General features: G+C 41.9%; 1 protein-coding gene across 2 annotated transcripts in view; it reads right to left on the bottom strand.

Annotated features, from left to right (window-relative positions):
* Positions 1-19,642, bottom strand: part of FARS2 (phenylalanyl-tRNA synthetase 2, mitochondrial) — a 268,820-nt gene that overhangs the window by 110,421 nt on the left and 138,757 nt on the right. For both annotated transcript variants that reach the window (XM_063130326.1, XM_063130325.1), the window contains one exon: positions 5,411-5,571. In XM_063130326.1, the coding sequence (XP_062986396.1) occupies positions 5,411-5,571 (161 nt within the window). The remainder of the gene's footprint in view (positions 1-5,410; positions 5,572-19,642) is intronic.

Raw genomic sequence — 19,642 nt, 5'->3', positions numbered from 1 at the left:
TGTCTTTTTAGTTGCTTCTGGATAGCATTTTGAAGGCTTTTCAATAGCTTTTAAAATTACCATTTTGTGCTAATAATGAATTATTGCTTCAAAACGAACAATTACAAATGCTCCTGTAACATTTGCCAGTAGTGTAATCCATGGCTACACTAGATAACAGAAACTGACAACAGGGTGATAATGTGTTAGCCATCATGGGATGGCTTTTTCAAGTGGTTTCTTGGGCATGTAATCCATAGAAATAATACATCAAAATGAAGCTACAATCCTATACTTGCTTATCTAGAACTAAGCCACAGTGAACTCAGGAAGACTTACATCTGAGTGTACATGTATAGGACTGCACTGTTAGTTATTCTGGTAAAGTGACTGAAGTTGCATCTGTGAGAGCAGAACACCACAGGAATCTTGGATCCTGTTGAATGCAGGAAAAAACTTTGCAGGTAACACAATCAGACATAACTTCTTCTTTTTAAAAAATGTATTAGGTTGGTTTATATCCACTCGATCCCATGGGCTCAGAGTAACTTAGAGCAATTTATCCAAAGAGAAATAGTTCCGCCCCTTCCCACTATCTAAATGGAATCATTTGGGGGATGAAAGAGACCATACTAAATACAAATGACACTTTATAGATATGAAGCCTATTTAAGAACAAAAACAAAACAAACCTGAATACCCGGAACATGTTGTACAACATCGTCAGTTACAGGAAAGGCTCTAATAATTAAGAAATGAGGTGGGAGTAACTGCCAAATGGTTATATCCAGAGAGAACAAGAAAGTATTTATACCAGCCAATTTTTTAAAAAAAATAATTTTGAAAATTAATTAATTAATTTTTGAGTGCAGGAGTTACACCGAGGAATGACCAGTTAACAGAGCCATTCTGTAGTAGGGATGCATGAATCACTTTGAAGTTCTTCAAATTTCACTTCAACGCTGCTTTCAATTTGTCTATGTACTAAATTAAGAGCTTGGGTATGGGGTTGTTTGCATTAAAATTTCAGTGCACAGTAAAAGGTACGCATTTTTCTCCCAGTATTATTGAATTATCTTTCAATAATATGTTTGGTTTTTTTTCAAATGTAGGCATTTTCTCATTTTTCTGAGGTTTGCAAATTGCATTGCGAGCTCAGAAATGTACAGACTTCAACCACAGATGGCGTTCAAACTCAGGAGGTGCGAACTCTGGTCTAAAATGAATGGAAACAAACTTCTCATACATCTCTATTCTCTATTGTCGATAAATGGACTTGTCTGTGATTTTGGCATGAGGATCCAAACTTGAGAATGATCCAGTGCATGTCCATACCACAGATCAATGGTATGGCCCAACACGTTTTCAAAGTTTTCCCCAAGCTCTATTTCTGGCTAGTAAGACATCAGTCCTATGAAGAAATAGGAGCATTTCAGCTAATTGCTCATGGCCCGATCAATCTGGATGTAAGAAGGAGCATTTACAAAATTAATTCCATGTATGAAAATCCACTGCTGGGCACCACCACATAAATATGACTGTGTTGACTGCTTTTTTCCCCCTCAGGTCAGTGTGTGCACTACCAGACTGCTAGTTTACCTCAAGAATTCTCTCAACTCTACAGAACCAAGTTACAGCTCACACTTCCACTCAGAAGAACTCTATTGCCTGTCAATGTGGAATGAAAGAGGTCCATGCAGCAGAACTAGAAAAATAACATGTTTCTGGGTGACATATCATACTTGTAATATGTGAAAGACTGAGGCTCTTTTCACACGCAAACTCAGATATACTCACACGTACATGCAAACCCAGATATATACACTTTGCACATATCCTCAATTACAATAAAGCTAATTAGCCAATAAATCACATTGTGGGCTGCACCTCATTATTTCAGGCATCCAAGTTCAATTTACATACTAATGGCTGCGTATTCGCCTTTAATAGATGTGCTATTAAAAAGTAAACATAATGAATGAATAACCATTTAAGCATCGTTACCCTATCTTGATGAAAAATATCTGAGAATGCAGCACCCATTGAAGCTATTTACTGTTTTGTTGGGAAATAATGCTAATCATAAACTAAAAGGACAAATGTAAATTATACAGAGAAGAAAACTAGTGGAGAATCATAAGGTCCACCCACACTTCCGTTAATATTAAGGTAAAATGGGCTGAAACAGCAGGTTTGTATAAACACATTTTTTCCAGAAATGAATTTTACAGATGAAAGCAAGAGTTCCCAACCCTCCCACCCCAGCGGTTAAAGTCAATTTTGTGTATTTGGGGTTTTCCTAAAAATTTCCAAGCAAGATTATAATTTCCTAGTGTTCTTGTGACACCATCTCATCATGCAACATGGACACAGTGATGTCATAATCTCTGCTTTTATGGTAGCCCTTCTACTCCGAACTCTGTAGTGGTGTGTCACAGTGACATCACAGGGAAAGCATACAGGAGCACAATTATCCAGTACAAAGAACTTCATGATTGGTTCCTAGGTCCTTTGTATGAGCAGAAGGAGAGAGGATGGAGGAAGACCAAGTGGCCTTCTGTGTTTAGGCATGGGATTACAGCTTCATGTTCTAGCATTGAGTTATAGGACCATTGGAATATTGACCAGAGTGGGGATGCTGGCAAGGGTGGAGATCTGGGAGGAAGATGCTAGCTTAGGCTTCCCAAACCCAGTATCCTCCAAATATATTGGGCTACAACTCCTAGCATCCCCAGCCAGCTGGGAAGGCTGGGAGTTGTAGTCCAACACATCTGGAGGACACCAGGTTGGGAAAAGGCTGTACGTAATCACCTGGTTCCTCCCCCTCTCCGTTTCAGTATTGCACTAGCTTTGAACCTACAAGGGACCATTCCTTTACTGCACTTCCCTGCCTTGTAAAATAGTGCTGAGGCAACTGTTTGTCCTATTCCCTCCTGGGCTTCATGAGTACAGCTGCTAGTCCTGTCACCTCAAAACTGGCCTGGGTGCCACCCTCAAGTCAACTCACACATCTGTAGTGATTGATCCTTCCCCTCTTTTCCAGCTCTTGGTAAGACTTTCCTTCTCCGCAAAGATGCTGTGGAAGGAGCATATTGCTCCAGCCCTTATCAAGGGCCTCAGGATTGTCCTTATCTGTGGCCAAGGCAAGGCCCCTCCCTGCCCCTAGCATGTGCCACTCACTCACTTGTGCAGTTCTTTACCCATCCTCACTGCGGTTCTTCAAAGCACCATGAAAGACGGGTTAGGGCAGCCTTCCCCAGCCTGGGGCCCTCTAAATGTGTTGGACCACAACTCTCAGCATCCCCAGCCAGCATGGCCAATGGTCAGAGACACTGGAAGCTCTAATCCAAAACATCTGGAAGGCACCAGGTTGGGGAAAGCTGGGTTAGGGATTGCGCTGGATCAGGGACTTGGCTCAGCATGTTCTGCAAATCTCCATGATCCTTGGGCAATTGCCCGACTGTTAAGTGCTGGCTCCAGCCACATCAGCCAAGCAACTCCCAGTGTTCCGATTAGGAAACAAAATGCACCACGTCTTGGAACTCCCACAACTTTGCACAAAGGCTGAGCGCTGGAGGGTGGCTGCATAAGTCCATAAGTCTTTTATTTGTCCTGATTTGTTTACTGTTCCAGCAGCTCTCCCAGGCCTTGCCTCTTTGCAGATTCTTCTCCAAGCTGTTTAAGCTGAGCCAGACTGACAGTTTCCTTTTGGAGTCACTCATTCTTTCCCAGATGACTACAGGAATCATCAAGCCTGCTATTTCTCGATAGTAATGCGGTAGCCTGTCCAGATTTGGAAAGCAGGGCACACAGGAAACTGAAACCTCTGTGCCCTTTTCAGCTAACATTGATTAAGTTAAATGGATAAATAAATTAGAGGAGCAAGTTAAAGAAAAAACACGAAGGTCGCCCATGGAAAACGGAGCTGAATTAGCCCGTATATACTGTTTGCATATGTTATGCCTCCAGGAAGGTAACTTAAGAGATATGGAGGAAATGCAGTTTGTAGGCAGTAATGCGTTTGAAGCTCAGGCCTTCACATGAAAAATGAGTGACGTGTCTCTTCTCTCATGTGGACATCCCATATACGCCAAGTGCTGCATGTGTTCTTCCTCCTTAAAATACACATATTTTTTAAAAAGCAGTGGGCAAAATTTGGATGAACAAGGTATCTGCATTATAAGGCATTGGCCTGGCTCATATGTGGCAAAATCTGTGTAGCACAGGAATGGGCAGGGGCTATTTTCACACACCCCAGAACACAACCCCCCCCCTTGGGCTACACTAGGGTGACCATATGAAAAGGAGGACAAGGTTCCTGTACCTTTAACAGTTGCATAGAAAAGGGAATTTCAGCAGCTATCATTTTTATATATGGAGAACCTGGTGAAATTCCGTCTTCATCACAACAGTTAAAGTGCAGGAGCTATACTAGAGTGACCAGATTTAAAAGAGGGCAGGGCTCCTGCAGCTTTAACTGTTGTGATGAAGAGGAAATTTCACCAGGTTCCCCATATATACAAATGACACCTGCTGAAATTCCCATTTCAATACAACTGTTAAAGATACAGGAGCCCTGTCCTCCTTTTCATATGGTCAGCCTAGGCTACACACCATGAGGTGCCACCACAGTGGGCCTGTTTCAGACCACACGCTAAGCCCCGGTTAGGCCACTAACCCTTTTGCAGCAAGTAGTTAGTGAGCGTGTTTAAACGGTGATTATGTAGCCAACATGGTTAGGAATGATTCACACGACACACTAAGTCATGGTTCATGACACGCTAAGGAGGTAGAAGAAAGAGAGGCGAGCTCTGGTGCTGTGTGTAAATAAACAATGAACATTTTATTTTTGTAAAGACATAAAAACGCTCATGACCCGCTAAGCCATGCTTAGCTCATAATGCTTAACCATCATGGTTTAGCTTGTTGTGTGAACAAGGCCAGTCTGTGGGAGCCCCAGGGGAAAAAATAACAACAACACAAATTGGCGGCCACTGAAATTCAGCAACAAACAACTCCATAACGCTATGGAGTGGTATGGATACTACAGGGGTTAAATTTAGCTTGTTTGCAAGCTAAATTTGGCCCATGTTGCCCTTAGTGTATTAGATGAGAGTGTGGGCCATGCTGTTCCACCGTTATACGAGGACCCGGGTTCATTAGGAAACCAGGTTTAGCTGTTACGATTCTGACACACCCTTCCTCTCAGGAAACCTTCCGTGAAAGGTTTTCAAACTGCTAGGCTGGAACGATTGTGCAACCCTCTCCCCAGGGAGCACGCTCCCAAATGAGGTGGGACTCAATTCACTAGAAACCTCTCCTGCACAAGCCACATTGAAATGGATAGGAGCTGCATTTGACACGCCATTGCCCTCTGCAAACCCATGCTTTCCTTAAATCTGGAATATTCATCCCCATATTTCCATTTTACCTTGAATTGTATTTTTTGGTTGACGTGGGGCACATGGAACTGCTTCAGGAAACGTGCGTCTTCGCTCCAGAAAAGGCGGATGTCAGGAATGCCATACAGGATCATGGCCAGCCTCTCTAATCCCAGGCCAAAAGCCCAGCCGATTTTGTTCTCCGCGCCAGCTGCAATTACACAAAGCAAAACCTTCAAGACCTGAACAATGGAATACGTTGTACTAAGATGCACACAAAATGAGCGACAAGAGGATAAAATAAAGTTATTCTAACAGGACCGGATTAAGACATGCTGAGGTACTAAGCCATGTCGAGATTCAGAGGCCCCATACCATTAAAAAATAAAGAGAAAAATGTATTATGTTATAATGAAAGGGTACTGCCAGGTCAGACCACATCAGTGTACATATAAAGTAAAGGTTTGTTTGACCCAATGTTCATCACCCAATGCTACTGCTGCACTCCATAGATCAACATAATTCTGATCATAATTATGACACAAGCATAATCTGACAAGGAATGCTACATTAAGATGCCTGCAAACATTTCAGCAAAATTAATAAAACATCCTAAATGATTTGTATAAACCACTTAATTGTGGACAATTCAACAGCAAATATTCTCACACAATCCTTCAGACAACATGGGCTACAGCTGTGAGAGCAGGCAGCCAGCCACAGAGCCCAATCTCTAGTCTGGGCGCAGAGTAGAGGCAGCATCCGATAAGAACTGGGCCATAATGTTATTTGTGCTGTGCCTTGTAGGGTGTTATTTGACATATTCTGTGATCTGGTTCAGAGTGAGAAATCAACCCCTGAGGAATTAATCTGAAGTACATGGACCAGGCAAGATGGGGCAGAAACATTATATGATGACACCAGGAGTGAAGGTGCTTATTTTCAGTTTCATCATCAATTCTAAGAATAAAAGCCAATTTACTGCAAGTTGCTTAAATGTTTCAACAGCTGTCAGCAATGCCCATTACCCCAGCCCACCCTAGAGTTTGCATCTACTAAGCAAAAGTAGGCTCAGTTCAGACAACACATTTGTCAACGAAGTGTGAAAACTCCATTCAACTGTAGAGTTTTTAAGAGGTACTCCCCACACAACATGTTCTAACTCCACCGTTGTGTGACTATGGGCTACCATGGAGTTGAGTAAAATCCATCACAGCGTTTGATTGACAGTTCCTGTGCCCTCTCTCCTCCCTCGGTCCTCCCAATGGTATCCCATCAGCCATTGCTGCAAAAAAACCAGTCCCAGCAGCTCTCCGAGAGCAGCGCTCACTCCTTTCCATGCTCTTGCCAGAGAATTCTGTGACCAGTGGTAAAAGTCAACGCAACAGAAAACTCCACAGAGACTGCAACACAACACAACACAATACACTACAATTGTGCAGGAACTCTCTCTGCACAGTGTGGATATTCTGCATTGAGTGTTTCCCGCCCCGCCCTGCCCCCCAAAACCCCTCCACAGTTGCATGGAGTTTTCCTGCCAGACAACACATTCCTCAATGGTGGTGTAAAAACTCCACCATGGAGTTCTAAAACCACCACTGACTAACATGTTTTCTGAAGTGAGCCCTAGTTTTTAAAGAGGATTTCTTGAAGCAAGATCTGCTGAAACAGAATAGAATACAATCCTTATTTCAAATGAAGGACAGACAGAGTGTCCTAAGAAAGTTCATATGTTAGGAGTGTTTTCAAAAATCTCTAGTGCCTTTATTTTTAATCGATTTTTACACCTATCCCAAAGGTCCAAGGCGACCTTACATACAGAGAGTTAACACATGGAGGATGTAGCCTTATCATTTTGGAATTTTCCTGGTTAAATACATGTATGCTCCTGCCATAACCATATCAATAACTTTCAATGAAAAATACTGAAAGCTACAGAAATATCTGATCCAGGGGAGGGGAGGGCAACTCGTGGCCCTTCAGTTGTTTTGGCCTACAACTCCCATCATCCCTCATGACAAGCTATGCTGGCTAGTGCTGATGGGAATTGTGTGTCAAACATCTGAAGGACCTCAAGTTGTCCACCTTGATTCAATAGGATCTAATATGAGACAATGACCATGCCCAATTATTCTTCACACGACTCGGAGGGCAGGAAACTATTTAAAAAAAAAACAAAATTATTTATTTATTATAACAAATAAAACATTAATAAACAATAGGACAATTTAGGAATACATTGACTACCTCATTACTATACAGAGATTGCCTCATCTATACTCTATTCATTCATCCAACTCTTCAAAGCAGCAGAAGCTGCAAAATTGACAGGACTGGATGTACACCACGATGCGAATGACCTGCTGGAGGTCTGGCGGAGGGGTTGGGGGACGACGACAGGGAGACTAAAGGTTGTGAGCTCTTGCTGGCAGGCAGGCAGGCAATCTTCCAGGAGGCAGAGAAGACAGGCAGTCTGCCAAGGTGCTGATAAAATTTCTAGATCTGAAGTCACACAAAAAACTCCAATTGGACACACAGTTTTCAGAGTGATAGCCAGTTAGCCAGCACATATTAAAGGCTGCCCCCAAACCCTGCCTGTGCCATCATACAGAGAAATATTGGCAGACGTTGAACATCTGAGGATACGGTTTCTCTTGGCTGACTTCTGCCACCAAGAACGGGTATGAGACTAACTAACAACGTATTACGCTGCACTTGGTATGAGCACACTCCTTAGATGGAATGCCATTTTCAATTCCATTTTCCCTGCCACATCCAGCAAATTTCTGGAGAAAAATGTCTGCTTATTAGAATTCTGGATATTAGGCTGCCATTCTTTCAATGCTGTCAAATGCTCACATGAATGAGTATTGTCTGGCTGTTTTTGCTCATGTGTATTTCATGTGCTGTTGCACTGCATCATGGATTTTGACGGCATCATGGATTTTGGCTCTTTTTGCACATGTGTACTTCATGTGCTGTTGCACTGCATCATAAATTTTCAACGTCACATTTTTGCACAAGTGTATTTTATCACTGATTCTGACTGTTTTTGCACATGTATTTCATGTGGTGTTGCACTGCATCGTGGTTTTTGTTGTCCTAAGATTGCATAAACTATTGTCCTCATGATCATATGTTTCACAAGAATGAAGATGGCCAGATAAACAGATAGTTTGGTGCAAAAGGGTTAACAAATCCATCAAACGCTATTTATTCCAATTTCTCCCTACAAGACAGAACTACCTACATGCACCAGTCCACACAGATCATACCACATAATCCAGATCACAGCAGGCCAAAAGCGGAGAAGAAATGCAATGCGCAATAGTTTACTAGACGCACTGCAGCATATAACTCAATTCAAATAAGCAACTTCACAAATAATTTTTGCAGCTGGTATTATTGTGCACCAATATTATCTTCAAAGTAAGTAGCATCACTGTCATTTAAAGAAATGAATGACAAACAAAATGTCAGACTCCCATAATTCTATAATTACAGTATAATGTCAATTAATGCAATCCTGTTTTCTACTAGAAATTATCTGAAATGCTGAAAGGGCCATCATGCCTTTTAAGACTCACACTTATTATCAAGTTGCATCCCATCTATCATTATCCAAAATATAATTGAAAGACAAAACAAAAAAACAAAAACAAATTGGCAGGCAGCTTTTAATTGCATGCTCCTTTCCTATCTAGCTTGAGGGTTGTCAGCAAATCTCACAAGAAAAGAACAATGGTTTGTGTTGACATTCGATCTCCCCACATCAATGCAAATTCACTTTGAGTATTAATCACATTTGTTAATATGTGGAACATTGTAAAATGTCAACATTTAAAATGACTGGAATGCTATTTTACTACTGCCAAAAATAAATAAATCCAAAGACCTTTCTTTAAAGAGAAAGAGAGAGAAAAGACCCAAGAATTTAATCAATGCATTTCAGAGACTGGGCTGGAAATCATGGAATAGATCTTTTCATAAGCAGACTCTCTCTTGCAAACACCTGGTGTTCACCACTACTATTTTTTGTACTGGGCTGGAGAAAACACATCAGGAGGAGGAGGAGGAGGAGGAGGAGACAACTTTCCCAAAAGAAATTGAAGGTGACCTTCAACAAAATTAAAACATATATACTTTGAAACAATTATCCAGTAAAATCCAACCACCCCATAAAACAACTGAAACATCAGTAACAACCATAAACAATTCAACTGATGCATTAAAAAGTCTGCCATGTGCCATCAAATACCTCGGATTAGAGGGAAATCTTAACCGAAAGGCACCGAAAAGTTGACAACATTGGTGCCAGGCAGGACTTCCTGGGGAGAGCATTCCATAATTGGGGAGCCACCACTAACCCTAACCTTGTCCCAATCAAGTGGGAACTATACCTGTGACACTGACTCTGAGTCAGAGAGGAATGCTGTGGAGCCAGGTCCAGCTGTGTGAAGCCAGAAACCTGAGAATTCAGTTCTACCAGGCGTCCCACCTGGCTATGATCAAGGAGAGGGCTTATCTTCCACAATTGGGAGACCTGACCTTGACAGAGCCCCCCACGTCTCAAGCACGGACATCTTCCATGGGAACAGGGCAGCAGAGGGAGGACTCTGCTGGGGAAGGGAGATTCTAGGATACATCCGAAAATGTGTCATTAGCTAAAGAGGGCACAACAGAGGTGTAGCACATGTTTGCAAGCTAGGTTTCCCTGTCAGGATCAAATGTCCAATAGTGATCTTTAGGGGCGTTTCCCCTGTATTTAAATGAGAACAAGAGCAGTAGAGTTTGTTGGAAGCAACATCTTTCTAACCTGAAAAGCTTCCTTGTCTTGCTTCTTTGATGGAACTATTTACCCATTTGGACTTTATCCATATGCTGGACTCAAGTGTGTTTGGGTCTTTTGTTGGGAAACCTTTAAACTGACCCTGGTTAAGGAACTACATTGTAATCTGTTCTCTGCTGATCATTATTGGGTTTGTAAAGGCTTAAAGCCAATTACTGGAATTGCGGCAATAAAAGCTTTCCTGAAACTTGAGCCTCAGTATCAGGAACTCAAGATTCGACAACCACCAAATTGGCTCTCTCCTTTGTCGCCATCCTCCAAACCTCCCTTGGCAAAGGCACACAGAGGAGGGCCTCAGAGGTTGATTGTACAGTACGGGTATTGTGGTCCCGAGACATATAAGGCTTTATAGGTTATAATTGGGCTTAGAAACATATGGGCAGTGTATGCAAGTGGACCAGAATTGATGCTATATGCCCCAAACTTGGCTTTAGTAGTTTACGCTCTACTAAGTTCCAGGTTAGATTCTGCAACGTGCTATATTATTATTATTATTATTATTATTATTGTTGTTGTTGTTGTTGTTGTTGTTGTTATTATTATTATTATTTGGGGTACTGCTTTTGAAGACAGTTTAGGCATTGCAGCGTGTGCAAAATGCAGTGTCTAGATTGATAATGAGGACTAGAAGTTATCGCTGTCCAGATAAGGCCATAGCTGGGCCACGAGTCAAAGCTGATAGACGGCACTCCACACCACTGAGGCCACCTGAGCCCCAAGTGGCAGTGATGGCTCCTGGAGGATGAAAGGCTACAGACTTGCTCCTTCAGAGAAAGTGTAACCCCCATCCAGAATATGCTGAACACCATTCAAATGATGAATACAAACAGTCATTTTCCAAGTGGTAAATTACCATAGTATTCATGCAATTTATTGGATAAACTGGTCATAGGAATATAGCCAACATATACCAAGTCAAACTATTGGTTCATCTAGCTCAGTATTGATACACTGACTTGCAGCAGCTCAAGAGAACATCCTGCCACAACACAGCGCACATAGATTTCACCCACAATGAACTGGATTGGCATGCATAAAGAATGCCCATACCCATTCGTGGTTTATCTGACACCAGTAATGAGTTGAGGTTTATGGAAATGGTGTTTGGTTGATCGATCAGTTTGAGGTTCTACTATACATATTTTTTATCAATAGCCTAATTCTGATGAGGGATGTTGCTTTTTATGGCATAAAGCTATGTTAAGTGAGTCTAGGTTGTCATTCGGGTAACGAAGGCTGCCTGATGAACCATTTTGAAAGGTCAGGACTAAAGACATGTCAGGGAAGAAGAAAAGAGTGATGAATTGTTGTCAGCATTCTGATCTTCGTGTGGAACATGGCCAAAAGGCTAAGTATATATTTAAGGAGGACAACTTTGTTATTCCTTTGTCTTCGGAAGAATGCCATCGAATATCTGTGTAAGACTGTTACTATTCCTGAGACTGTTTGTGCTCCCCGTATTTGTTGCTGCCTGGTTTCACATTTTTGCAATAGCTAACCACGTCTTGTTCTGCAATTGCAGAAAAAAGGGTGAAACATTGGGGGCTGTTCAAATATTCAACCTGGTGTTCCAGTCCTGCTGCCCGGGTTCAGATGACACGAGCTGCGCAGTGCCATGGATTAAATAAGCCAGTGTGGAAGGGAGAGCCCAGACCACACCCAGGATGCGCCCCTTGAACCCACACCCACTGCCACATACAGTCCCTAGGGGTGGGGAGAGTTGCCCTCTCCTGGTGTAGACAGTGCTGTACTAGATTAACCAGTGGTCTGAGCTTTGTCCCCTATGAAGTTTTCAGCGGCAGTCCTGAGCCATGCATAATGTGCACTTTTACACTAAAGGCAGAAAAAAACAGAACAAAAAGCACTTGGCACATTTAAGATGAACCTGCTTTCTTCAGATCATGAAATGAGCAGTCATCAAAACCAGGCAGAATAGTCTAATTTGGTTCTGAAAAGAAGTAATCAAATCAGGGATATCAATTAAATAAACAAAAAGCAACCTTGAGAGCCATTAGGAAGGGCAAAGAAGGCATCCATGTGATTCTTTTACCATTTTCACTTTTAACATAACAGTCAGTGTGGTGCAGTGGATAAAGTATTGGACTGGGATTAGGGATCCAGGTTCTATCTCTACCTGGCCATGAAGCTCACTGGGTGACTTTGGGCCAGTCACCGACTCCCAGCCTAACCTGCCTCACAGGGTTGTTGTGATGATGAAATGGAGAAGAGGGGTTTATGTATGCTGCATTGGGCTCCTTGTAACAAATAAATAAATGGTAAACACTAAGAAGTGCATCTGAACCCCTCTTGTGTGTTTTAATGCCACAAAGTAATGTAAACGGGGATGAAAAATGGGATGAAAACACACACACAAATGTACCTTTTAACTAATGCAGGTTTTACATTCACATCACAGACTGATTAAAACAGAAACTTATTTAAGATTCAAGTTTGAAGACACCCTTAGCCTGTTCATAATGTATTTAACCAGTGGGTTGTTCTAAGCGCTTCTGATCTAGCCTCATCTATTTCCATGTTCATTTAGTACTGGGTGAGAAATATTCGAGGGGAAGGTTACATGAGGGCACAAAATGAAATTTGTGGCTCGTGTCCCTGGAGAGCGAGCCAGCTCACATTTCAGTTAGCCCTAGAGGTGTGCCCAAACTATCATTTTCTCTTTCACCTTGAATCGGAAATTGTTCTTCAGCTGAAAGACAGCCAGACAAATCAAAGAAAATGCAATTAGAAGTCTGTCACTGCTGCACAAAGTCATCATAGAGTGTGCTCCCAAAATTCGCATTGAGTTCATAGACATTGCCAAAATCACTGCCTTAAATACTGAAACTGTAGTAACTAAAGGCCAGTTCAGACATTACATCTCTTGTCCAAACAACCCAAGCTTTCCAACTTGTGTATGGATATCTTGGACAGAAGGATTGGCTTGTTGGGTCATACCAAATGTCCACCCCCCCCCCCATGTTGGCTAATTTCCATCCCCCAACGTCAGTCAGTTGAATTTTTTTGCATATCATTTATTTATTTATTTATTTATTTATTTATTTATTTATTAAATTTATATACCGCCCCATAGCCAAAGCTCTCTGGGTGGTTTACAAAAGTTAAAAACAGTGAACATTAAAAAGTATACAAAATTTAAAAACCATGCTACAAGAACAAAACAGACAGTCACAGAAAGAAAATGGTTGAACAAGCCACTCAAATCACTTCATCAAGTGCACAAATAAGCCAATTGATCTCCTCCCACTCAACCAAATGGGAAATAGTTTGGCTTATTTCTGAGTCAATCCAAATTTACCCTACCCCTGTGAGCCCTCCAACCCCTCCTTTCCACTACTGATCCACCAAATACCTCCCCCCCCCCCGCCCACATCAGGCTCTCTGGAGCTGGCAAGCCACAGCAAACAGAAGATAGGGAGGGAGGTCTCTGCCACTCCTCTTCCAGTATCTGGTGTGTTATAGAGCTCTAGGGAAATGTATTTTTTCCAAGGGCTATTGGATGCAGTACATGGAGGGGAAAATACTACAACTTCAGCTGCTTGATGGTTGCATGAACAGGTCTTTTGGTCTTGCATAGTCTCCTTCAGCAAAATAAAAGATGACGGCTTTCTGAGAGTCATAATTATGCTGCTATATATTAACATAGGATTAATACATGGAAGCATTTCATTCAAGAATAAGAAAGATGGGCTGGAATTATACAACTTTTTCACCTGAAAGATGGAGATTTGACCTCAGGGACGTTTAGAGCTGCTTAACTCTATTTTGTGGAGGTACTTAGGAGGCCCAGTCCAATCTACGTTGGTTACCTTTTGGGGGTTTCAACCGTCACTGTTCATCTCTGTACATGCCTACTATAACACCCTGACCCACAAAAAAACCCTAAAAATGTAAGATGAAGGTCTAACAATGGAAAAGTGCTCTACTCGATAGCTCCAGCAAATCCCTCGAACAAAAGCTGGATCCTGCACGAAGCTTCATTCAAAAATCAGCTTTGGAAAGGCAGAAATCTTCCAAAATAGCATATTTTGCTTCATTACTCTAAACATTTATGGGGGGAGTGGGAGGGGGGAGTGGCTGAAGAATCCACCTTCTAATCATAGGGCACATTTTACCAGAGATTCTCCAATCACTTTGCTTTGGGGGAGGGATGGACAAGGATGGGACGTGTGCAAGGATGGGACCATGAGATGGCCATTCTTCTAAGATTAACAGGATTCACTATGAAAAAAAAAGCATTAAACTGGTTTTCAATCATCATAACTCCCGAGCTCCTGCACCTATCCTTCTGAAATATTGGTTTTCTTACAAAAGTCCACCTCTATGCTGTCATTTTCAGAAGAATGATCTTCAAGAAACAGGGGAATATGTAAAGGCTGCTCTTGCACAAAAATCTCTGCACCTATTCATCAAAACTCAGCAAGTTTGATCCCCTCAGAAGGGACAGCTATCTCTGCGCATTTCAGTCAGTTCTGCCAAGAAATTAAAAAGTTATCGGCAAGTGTGTGTGTGTGTGTGTGTGTGTGTAACACAAAAAACACCACACCTATTTTTTTTCTGAAATTTGGCAGCTGTAAACCCCTAAAATAACAGAATCAAAGTTACAGCATTTTAAAAATTTTCTGAATCTCGACTCAGGTTTGGTATCTAAATCGAAGCGACTGGCACCCAAATTGGTCCGAGCAGAATCAAGCCATTTTCCAAAGCACAGAATCAGGGTCCAAGTTTATTTATTTATTTTATTTATTTATCATATTTATACCCCGCTCCTCAGCCAAAAAAGGCTCTCAGAGTGGCTTACACTTAGCAAAAAAGACAGTCCCTGCCCTCAGGCTTACAGTCTAATAATACAGTCTAAGTTAGTTCTTGTGGTCAGTGCAGGCCTCTACTTGCAATACATATGATGATGCAGTTTCGTGGTGCGTGTGGATAAGTATGTAGGTAGATAATATATAGGGTGACCACATGAAAAGGAGGACAGGGATCCTGTATCTTTAACAGTTGCACAGAAAAAGGAATTTCAGCAGGTGTCATTTGTAATAAAGCTAGAGTGGCCAGATGCAAAAAAAGGGCAGGGCTCCTGCAGCTTTAACTGTTGTGAGGAAGAGGGAAATTCACCAGGTGCTGCATGCATACAAATGACACCTGCTGAAATTTCTTTTTCTATACAACTGTTAAAGATACAGGAGCCCTGTCCCCCTTTTCTATATGGTTACCCTATATCCATTCATTTAATCCAGTCATGTAGCTATTCTTAGGCTGGGATTTCCAGGATGTTGGCCGTGGGTACCAATGTACCCAAGGACACCTCACTTGGCACCCACCAGGCTTCCTTTCCCTCCCGATTTTTGTTTTGTTTCTCTATCATTTTTAGTACTGTTTTTATCTGGGAGGCTGGCATGCTGCAAAGCAAAAGTCTGCCCTCCAGCACCATCTTTATTTGAGTTCAAAACAGTGATTTTGTGTTTCAGAGCTCACATTGCACCACTGCCTTGTACTTAGGTTCTTCAGAAATTAGTTTTCTTTTAATTTCACCAGTTTGCCTTCTGGGAAATGAATATTTTGTGACCAGCCACATCTACCATGGTTGCCATTTTTTGAATGGGCAACACACACACACCCATGGCAAGCATTTTGTGACAGTGCCCATGACACTTAAAATTTAAAATATGTCCATTGAACCAAAACAGTTGGGGACCACTGCACTTAGGACTTAAGAACATAAGAAGAGCCATGCTGAATCATCTAGTCCAGCACTCTGTTCACACAGTGGCCAACCAGCCATCGGCCAAGGATGAACAAGCAGGACATGGTGCAACAGCACCCTCCCACCCATGTTCCCCAGCAACTGGTGCACACATGCTTATTGCCTCGAATACTGGAGATAGCACACAGCCATCGTCCATTGGTGGGTTTAGATGGGTTTGCTTGCTGTTCTTTGGATCAGGGTCCAAGCAGTTATCCCACTGATGATCTGACCTTTAAAGAACAAGGTTGCACTATATTGTGTGTGTGCGTATGGAGTGGGACGGGGGGGGGGGGATAGAGAGATGTTCAGTGGATTCAAAGCAAAACAGATACCTTCTTGCATGCCTAGCAATACCTCAAGGTGACTGAAACAGGTTCCTCTTACAACATGAACTGAGAATGAAAATGCTGCAATATTATCAAGAGCCAAAAGCCACTGGCTTTTGGACAACAACAAGTGCAACCCAGGCTCTGATACTGTTACAACTTAAAAGCTAAATGGGGCCTATTCTGTGTGACACTGGGCAGAGATCCACAAATTTTGGCTGGGCTTACTAGCCAGCCAATATCTGTAATCAGCATTGGCCCCTCACTCCCCCAATACCTCTTCATTGCCAAATGACCAGGAAGGTGGCTAAGGCTACGTTCAGACAACACATTTCTCAATGGTGGTTTTAGAAATGTGTTGTCTGGAGGGAAAACTCCGCCCCATGGTGGCTTTTTTGGGGAAACACTCCATGCTGAATATCTATACTGTGCAGAGAAGAGTTCCTGCACAACCGTTGTGTGGCGTGTTGTGTGGAGGGCTCCGTGGAGTTTTGCGTTGCAGTGAGTTGACTTTCCCACTGGCTACAAAGTTCCCTAGCAAAAGTGGTGAAAGGAGGAAGTGCTGTTCTAGGAGAGCCGCTGTGATTGTTTTCTTGCAGCAATGGCTGATGGGATACCATCGGGAGTATAGGGGAGGAGAGAGGGCAGAAGAACTGTCAATCAAACATCACAATGGATTTTACTCAACTCCACAGTATCCCACAGTCACACAACAGTGCAGTTAGAACGTGTTGTGTGGGGAGTACCCGCTAAAAACTCAACATGGAGTGGAGTTTTCACACTGCGTTGACTAACGTGTTGTCCAAACTGAGACAGTGGTTGGTTTTCCTAAAGCCACCTAGCAACTTCATGGCCAAGGTAAGATTTGAACCAGGGACTTATCATCTCACTGTTTTTACTCTTACCCACTATGCTAGACCAGTATCACATTGGGATGATTAGAAAAGACATACATGGTTTCTTTAAAACTAGTTCCTAGAACTGCTATAATTAGCAGTGGATACATTCACACAACAAAGTTCACAAGGCAACTACATACTTGTGTATCCCTGTTGAGTCATTATGAGTCATTAAACTCTCATTGTAATGAATGGGGCAAAAGAGAAACAGCTATAACAAAATGAAGACAATGCAATTGATTCACACTTTCGAGTATGGCAACGTTCACTGAAATTCATAGGTTTGACTAAGGAATCTAATAGATGTCATTACAGAATGAATCTGATTAAATTGATAGGATAGTCGCAACTCTAAGATATTTAGCAGCATTTATTATTTGGTAGAAATGGATGGATGGAAGGAAAGCAGTGTGCTGGCATTATGTTCCTATTCCTATTTGCATGCATTATCATGCATGTGCACTAGAGTCAAGATGCATCACCCTACCCCCAGTCCCAACAAAAAATGGTTAAACTAGGGACTTGGGGAAAGGAAGTTGAGACCTGGGCCCTTTCTACACCTAAAGGTTATCCCAGGAAAATAGAGGGATCGTCCCTGCCTGCTCCCGGGATCCCCTGTGGGTCATTTGGATGCACGATCCAGGGATGGTCCTGGGGGGGGGGGGGAGGCAGGTGTAGAAACGGCCCTGACGTGTCTGTCTGCATGCTAGCAACATTTCAAAAAGTCATCCTTAACATCATTCCTAAAGGTAAAAATAGAAAAGAGTGTTTTACCAGAGATAAGTAACAAAAAATAGGAGTTGTCCCCAGTAAAATGTTTGATTGAGGCAAGGCATAAAAGCTTATAAGCGCCTTCCAGCTTGTAGGCCGTAGTCCCAATCCATCCAAGGTCATCTTAGTTTGGGCTTTTGACAATCTTGGCAAAATAAACCCTCCCAAAATTAAAAGGGGGAAAGAGCCCTCATGGGAAGCTGTAGTTAGTAAGCTGGCTCACAATTTTAAAACTACAAATAATAAAAATAATGACTATTACAAGTTACATAAAAATTACACCCCACAGTTCTAAATATTCAATCTACAAAATCCAGCTTCAGATACCAACACAAAAAGTATTCCAATGCTATCCATTTCATCCAGTTTTGAAAGAACAAAATACATTGCTTGAAAATAGTGGTTTTAAGTTGTTTTTCATATTTTATCTTTATTGATTAAAAAAATTAAACTTTCAAAAGGAAAAAAAGGTCAACAGCAGCATACTATCAACATTTCCTCTTCCTTAATTCAACAAAAATGGTTTGTCAATTACTGTAATTTGTGGACTGTTCCAAAATTGTTTAAACCACTTCAAACGTAGCACAAGACCTCCCTCCCTGACTAGCTTATTATCATTTCCCTAAACCAGGGCTCCCCGACCTTTTTGGTTCAGTGATCACCTTTGGAATTTCCAGATAGTGTCATGGATGCTCTCACAAAATGGCAGCCACTGTTTTGAATCCAAATAAACATGGTGCTGTTGCCAGCACTTTGCAACATGCCAACCTCCCAGTTAAATAATAATAATTAAGGGGGGAAATCTTAAGAAAAAATAAAAATCTGGAGGGGGAAGGAACCTTGCAGGTACCAAGAGAGGTGTCCATAGGTACACTGGAGACTCCAGCACTAAATCAATAAAGCGAGATGACCAATGTCACTGGGCAGAGAATTCCATAAACAGGACACTGCCAGAAATAATGCCCCAGACCATTTATGACACTTTACATAGTAGATCTCCTGAGAAGATCTTAAAGCAGGAAGCTACATCTAACCATGCAGTGAAGAGAACTTCCCTACACACACACACACACACACCACTTTCCCACACTTTTATTTTGCTCTAGGGGCCCAGGAACAGCTCCCTAATGGCTGGAAAAGTTGACTCTTCACTTCCATGTAGTTGCAGCCACCCAGTGATGAGTTTATAATTACTCAACATACTACTGGTCCTTTGGCCAAGAGTCAGGCAAGAAAACAATTTACATGCACATGAATCTCAGAAATGTTAATGTGTGCTCAGTTTTATATCTGGAGCAGCAAGCAGTAAGGTAGCAAAATAGCTTAAAATACAAAAGGAGTTTCTGAAAGAGTTTCAGAAAACTGAAATGATACAATTTCTAAAACTACAACACTTATCTAGAATGGAACATTAAGGTGAGATTTGAAGAGGGGAAGCTATTAAAAAGGACTGAAAGAACTTCCAATGGCACTGGTGACATTCACTTTCAGTGTTAATATCCTATTTACAATGATGGCATGGTAATAAGCTTTAAATTGAAGAAATGCAATTATACTTCAGCGAGGCATCACGTTTTGAATAGAGAGCATTGTTCTTTTTACTCATTGTTCACACTTAAAGTTCAGGTTCCATAGCCACATGCAAGAGCGTCTGCTCAGAAACATTTCAT

This window comes from Elgaria multicarinata, chromosome 7 (genome assembly GCF_023053635.1).
Source record: "Elgaria multicarinata webbii isolate HBS135686 ecotype San Diego chromosome 7, rElgMul1.1.pri, whole genome shotgun sequence".
Classification (NCBI taxonomy): Eukaryota; Metazoa; Chordata; class Lepidosauria; order Squamata; family Anguidae; genus Elgaria; species Elgaria multicarinata.
Note: the sequence above shows the minus strand (reverse complement) of the source record. Positions and strands in the feature narration are given on the sequence as shown.